The 6750-nt window shown below is 46.3% G+C and overlaps 1 protein-coding gene across 1 annotated transcript; it reads left to right on the top strand.

Moving 5' to 3' along the window:
* The first annotated feature begins 509 nt into the window (after window positions 1-509).
* On the top strand, window positions 510-5510 carry LOC125520307 (guanylyl cyclase 1). The gene is made up of 9 exons (XM_048685204.1): window positions 510-1232; window positions 1390-1517; window positions 2529-2640; window positions 2720-2794; window positions 2885-2973; window positions 3470-3531; window positions 4261-4333; window positions 4750-4825; window positions 5076-5510. The coding sequence occupies exons 1-9, from the start codon at window positions 1098-1100 to the stop codon at window positions 5136-5138; spliced, it is 813 nt and encodes a 270-aa protein (XP_048541161.1). The 5' UTR covers window positions 510-1097; the 3' UTR covers window positions 5139-5510.
* The last annotated feature ends 1240 nt before the right edge of the window (window positions 5511-6750 follow it).

Below are 6750 nucleotides of genomic sequence, written 5' to 3'. Positions count from 1 at the left end.
ATTTGCGACCATTGGGTCAGGTATATGTTCCTGGAATGACAAAGGTTGCAGACCTACTGGACAGTAGCGGAACAAGTTGGGATCGGGCCAAGCTGGCTACTATGTTTTCGGACTCGGATGCATATGATATAGCTCAGATCGCTGTAGGTGGCCCGGGCACTACTGATTACCCTGCATGGAATTACACCAAGAATGGCATTTTCAGCGTTAAATTAATCTAGTACTAGTAGATGCCAACATTGCGTCTAAAAATGGGTAGAGGGGTTGTGCAAATCGAGCAAAAACCAGTAGCCATTGACCATTCTCCCCAAGTCCAGTCTGGCAAGTGGGCCCCACCGCCACCGCCACGCCCGTGTCGTGGGCCGTGGCCCCAGCCAGCCAGCCCGACCGGGTCGCCCACCGCACCGCAAATGGCCGACGAGGGCAGGGCAGGGCAGGCAGCCAACTCGGCGGCTCGGGTCAATCCAGCGTTTAAGACACGCACGCGCCCCTCTCCCACCCCCACCCCCACCCCCCAGGCCTCGGCGCATCCGGCAACCACCGCATGATTGCCATCGCGTCCCGTCCCGTCCCGTCGCGGCAAACAACGTACGTACTACGTACTCCGTCCCCAATACGCGCCTCCCACGACGCCGTTCGTCCTCGTCCCCCCCCCCCCCCTCCCAACCCCCCCCCCCCCCCCCCCCCCCCCCCCCCTCCAGCTTGGCCTCGCGCGGCACCTAAAAAAGGCGGCAGCTTCCGGAGAGGAGCGGGCCGTTATAAAGGCGCCGCTCCCCCGTTCCCACCCCGCCGATTCTTCTGGTGCCCGTCCGTGCCAGCCGCCGCCGCCCCTCCCTCCCTCCCCGCTTCTCCTTTATAATCGATCCTCCAGCCCAGCCAACCCAATCATTCCGAACCCGCGATTCCCACCCCGTCACCCCCACCGCACCGCCACGCGCCCCGCGTCTTCTCTTCGCGGCTTTACCCGAGCCGCTCTTCCTCCTCCTCGTCGGGGTCTCAACGGCCGGCGAGGCCAAGAATTCTCTGCCCTGAACCTGGCACGATTCTTGCCCGGTCCGGGTGACGGCCTGCTGGCCCCTCCGGCGGTTGATGATGTCATGTGGCCCCTCTGCTTCATCTCCGACAGGTTGTTCAGGGTGCCGGGAGACGACGCCGGCGACGGCGACGGCCCGGGCGCGCCGCCGCCCCCCGACGGCCGAATCCCGCTAGCACGCCGATCCTACTTCATCGATGTCAGCCCCCCCCTCCCGCCTCTCTCTTTATTGTTTTATATCATATCATTATCACTGCGCGACTCTCGTGTAGTACATGTAGCGATTCTTGAATCGCCGCGCGGCATTCAGTCCTCTCGATTGACATTACGGTTGCTTTGCTGCTGCTTCCATCCAGGTCCCTCACGTGCAGCAGGCCTTCACCTGGGACTGCGGCCTCGCCTGCGTGCTCATGGTGCTCAGGACCCTGGGCCTTGATTGCTGCCACGGCATTGCCGAACTCGAGAAGCTCTGCCGCACCACAAGGTATCCCATTTAGCACTTGAAAATTTGGGTTCATTAAGAAACTAGCTGCGCCGTACTGCTTCAATTCTTGTTTGAGCCAGTGGCGGTGATACCTGGTAACCTGGAGGAATATTAATTTAGCCGTGCCGTAGTACTTTGAGTTGTTTTATGAACGTAGTAGTGTGTTTAAAGGCCAAACACAAAGCTAAGTACTCCCTCCGTAAACTAATATAAGAGTGTTTAGTGATCTAAACGCTCTTATATTAATTTACAGAGGGAGTAGCTAGCAATAATTGTTGGGTTGTGGAATATATTTGTCTAAATAGTGGTGCTTGCGGCAGCTAACTGTCAGACAAAACACATGAGTTGCTTTGCAGAGGAAAAAAGGTACTGTCACACCATGAAGGTTTATCTAGAAGGGCCAGGGAATCCTTAACTAATTCTGAACTAATAAACGGTTGGTTACCAAGCCATCCATCAAGCTACAAACATTACTATAGATGGAGTATTGAACAGCTAAACATGAATTGGTGATGTATCTGTTCTTTGAAATCGAAGTAATACCTAAAGAACTATACTGAGAATCAGACCTACATTATGAAAGGAGGGAACCAGATTCGGTGTCCTGCTGTCATGTAGCACTGAACTATTTGTCCCAGCTTTATAGGTTTATCTCCCACTAATGTACAACATGGTTTTTTAAATAGAAACTGTTCAACATGATTGCATGAGCTATATTATTTGTTTGTCGGATGTTATCTGGAGCGGAGCTGTGATAGGTTTTGTTGCTGCACGGAGATAGTAACCACCGTCTTCAGCATAAGCTAATAAAACATTTTAAACGTACAAATGTTTAAATAATACAGAGATCAGTAGCAGGTATACTGTGCACATCCAAATAGAATTTGTTTATAGCAAGTACACTCAAAACAAAATGTTAACGCACATCCGTGTTACGGGTTAGCTGAATTGATTATTTGAATTCTCAAAGTTCATATCCTGGTATACTAACATTTTGGGTTATTTTTGCAGCGTCTGGACAGTCGACTTAGCATATCTGTTACACAAGTTTTCAGTTAATTTTTCGTTCTTTACTGTGACTATTGGAGCAAATCCGCAGTATTCTGCAGAAACCTTTTATAGGGTAGGTATTGCAACTTGCTGCTGTAGCGATTCTTCTGATATTTGCTTTAATAATGTTTTCAAAATTATCAATATGATAGGAGCAATTGCAAGAAGACATTGACAGAGTGGATGAGCTGTTTGGCAAAGCACTTGATGCTGGAATCAGTATTCAAGTACGCTCACAAAACAGACATCATAAAATTATTTATTCCATCTACTTCTCGTACTGGTTTTAAGTTTTTGCAATTTATGGTTTTTCTCAGCGCAGATCCATCAGTGCGTATGATATTGCTTTTCTAATCTTATCTGGGCACTGCATTGCAATTGCTCTAGTGGATAAATCAAAGTTAAAGTAAGATTTTTTTTCTGTCTGCTATGGAATATTTATCCTTGTAGTTTCACCTCTTCTTACTAATAATATAAACATTTTATATTTTGCTCTGTCATTTGGAATCATCCATGGCGTAGGATGTTCCTTAAGCAGTTAAACTAATAAGTAGTTTTGGTCGATATACTTGTTGTGATGACCTGCCCATCAGTATGACTTGTCGATTCAAATCCAACTCTGATATCACTTGAATATTCCACTTTTCTATGAACCACCGTCAGATGATTGTCAGTTTAATATCTTCTGCAATGATGGCACATTATGTGGCATTAGGTCATTAAGCAGTTAAACAGTACAAATGATCACTGGTGATATGTTTTATAGCTGTACCCATGTATCTCTCTGCAAATTGCTTCATCCTAAAATTTGAAGAGAAAAATTAGGGTGTCCAATTGAGAGTAATCAATCCAACATTATCTGAAACGTACATTGACAGTGCGATAATGACTTTTGGATGCAGTTCCTCTTGGATGAATGATGTGCATGATATGCAACAGTTTGACGAGGATTCAGATTACATGGGTTAGTCACTATTTTCCTTTCTTTCAGGGGTACATTACCTTTTGTTTCTGTAAGAAGTATTTTCCAGTACATGAACCAAGACCAGTGTCTTCTATTTTAGTTTCCATAGTCTTCATTTTCTGCTTATCTAATTTCTTAATCTCATACTGTCGTAAGGTTGATAGTGGCCCGAAACTTCTACTAATCAGCCTTTAACTTTAATAGTTCAATTGGCACGAATATCGTTGAATCTGTAGAAACTAAATGCCTGATGCCATGATGTGAATTAGCATACTATTCGTGCCAATTGGCGACCCAAATATCGTTTTGTTTTCTTGCCTGTTACCGAAAAAGGCTTTCGCCCCGCTTTATATGTAAAGCAAACCGCCAGAGCCACAAGAATCCACATAGTTTTCTCCCTGTTAGAAACATGAAACCCAAACTTCTTGTTGAGGGTGTGTTTGCCATTCCTATGTTCACTGCACTGCTATCACTGCTATAAACATCAATGAGAGTGCTTATATGGCTAGAAGCCAGGGCCAAAGGCACTTATACTCATAGAAATTCGTGGAATTATCAAATTCGTTACTTATTATTACAAAGAAATGCTGGCTATACGACTGTTCTTGCCTGCTATGACTTTTGACCCTATTTTTTAAGAGCTTAAGGTTAATTAAGGGATACCTCTACTAGCTAAGTTGTAGTTTTTGTCAATGTAATAAACCTGGTGAATATTGTTCCCCTTTGCAGGGCATTATGTTGTAATATGTGGCTATGATGCTGATGCTTGCGAGTTTGAGATAAGGGATCCAGCCAGTTCAAGGTACCTTGTACTCTTGGTTCTTAAACGGTTTCCTTTTTTTTTCATCTTACACATAAATATGGTTGATGAATACTCTGTATGCCACTTAACTATGGATATCGCTTGTTATCTTCTCCATAAATGTAATTTATGCAAAGTATGTTAGTAGGTAACTAACCCTGCAGAAGTAGCCTGTTGTTTGAGCTGGGATAAAAACTTACAAGAGAGGATACTTAGTTGTGTCGCAGCAACATAAAGGTTGTGTAAACTAAGGATAATGACCTGCTTTGAGCTAATTTTGTGCTTCATGGCGGCCTGAGCCTGATTGGCAAATAATACTATGAGCCAAAAATCAATATCAAACTTATATCTTAACTGTTCTCTGCTTGAACTTTATGTCCATGACAGAATATCACTCACTTTTTTTATTCTTCCAGAAAGCGTGAAATGGTGCCCATGAAAAGTTTAGATGAGGCCCGCAAATCCTTTGGAACCGATGAGGACATTCTTTTGGTAGGGCTATTTTCTAACAGAAGATTTAGTTGTTTTTGTTATGCTCTCATGCTTTGGGTCTTACCAGCTTCAACCTGTTGCATATGTCTACTAGGAGAACTCGAAAAATATGACAGCCCCCCTTAAACAACTGAAAAATATGATACTTCTCAGTCTGTTTCTTTGGGCTACTGTATGTTTGTGCATTCAAGGACATGGTTTTCGAAGGCAGTCGTAAATTTTAGCACTGATTGTCAGTGATGCATTGCAGGTGTCCTTGACTGGAAAAAACGGGACGAAGTTGTCGCGTAAACTCCCGGTCGGCTCTCCATAGACTGCTCACCACCCTCCAGTCTCCTCCTTGTGTATACTCTGTACATGCCCCTCTAGTTATGCTTACCACTTGTCGAGTCCGGTATGTATGTAGTTTGGGAACATTCTTACAGCCGATAGGAACAGTGTCTAGTGAAGATAGAGGAACCCAGTAAGGTTTACGAGCTCAGGTCTCGCCCCACTGGAGCTTGTGCAACCGGCGCGGCGGCAGCAGCAACGCTGCTCGGCATGAACTGCTTCTGTAAACGGGAACCGCCGCCGCCTCCGCTTCGACCTCGAGCACAGGTTCCTTACCATCTTGGCCGGGCAGAGATGTACAGTAGCATATGTACAGATATATATTCATGAATAAAATGGTGTCCTCGTTGTGCCATGTATTCGTATCACATTCGAATCCTTTGTGGCACCTGAACCGCCATCTCATTCTTGTCTGTTAGAAGTTGCAACCGGCCGAGCACAAGCAGGCGACCTATAAATTGATGTTTGGTACTGTACTGACTACTACAGTACTAGTATTTTGCAGTATATGGACTGCAATGCCGGCCGCCGGCAACGGCGTCGCCGTCGACTGCAGTACACTTGAAGCGACGCACGCAGTGTGATTTGGACTCGCGTTGGCTGAGCGGTCGTTGCTACGTTCGCCAGTGTCAGGCTGTTAGGTCGCACCAACCGCACCGCACCTGACTGACCGAATGCACATTGCTTTCAGGCGGTTGGGCCGGGGAGAAAATAGCACGGGGGCTGGTGATACGGGAACAGCCGTCTCACTATCAGTGATCGGTCGCGCTGGTTGGGAGGATTCGTTTGTTTAACGTGTATACACCGTGCGAAATGCGTCCCAATCAGTTGTCGCTCAGCTTCAGCAGATGCCGGAGCACTTCGCTTTCCCCGTGCTGTTCGTTCACCTGTCAATTGAAGTTCAGAGACTTGAATCGCACGCACCTCACAGGTAGCCTACTTGTGAAGTAGGGTCGAGTGAAGTGACCAAAAGCGTTGCGTAGATTGGCGATTTTTCTTAATTGTTTCTTGAGTAATTGCTCAGTCCATGGTGCAAAGCGTAGTCCGGAAGTAAACACCGGTGGTTTTTCAACTGTACTGTCTTTGATCGGAAGTTGGGAGATTCAGAGGCTTGGATCGCACGTACGTAGTACTTCAGAAGTAGGGTCGTCAGTGGCCAAGAAAACGTTGCGTGAATTTGGCGATTTCTCTTAACTGTTTCTTGAGTGATTGCTCCGTTCGTGGTGCCAAACGTAGTCTCGAAGTAAGCACGGGTCGTTTTCCTCACTGTGTCTTTGAGATCAATCATCGGTCTTCTTCGAGAGAGCCTCTGCGGGAGAGAAAGAATTCTTTTTGAAAAGGATAACCAATCTCATCTGCAGAGGCAGAGACCGTCCAGGTGCACAGGGAAGTTCCCATTCCGGCACAAGAAAAGCACCAACTTTCTAGGTGCACCAAGGAGAAGGATATAAAGATAAGAACCAAGTTTCTGCCAGGCCGTTCATATTTTCGGCAGGTCAATTACCCTATGATGGGCTATAGCCCTAGCCCAGTCCCAATCAAGCCCAAACTCAAAACCCTGGAAAGCAAAATTCGGCCGCTCATTCTGAAGTCAG

The sequence above is a fragment of the Triticum urartu genome, chromosome 1 (assembly GCF_003073215.2).
Source record: "Triticum urartu cultivar G1812 chromosome 1, Tu2.1, whole genome shotgun sequence".
Classification (NCBI taxonomy): Eukaryota; Viridiplantae; Streptophyta; class Magnoliopsida; order Poales; family Poaceae; genus Triticum; species Triticum urartu.
The sequence above is the reverse complement of the archived record's forward strand: the minus strand, read 5'-3'. Positions and strand labels throughout refer to the sequence as shown.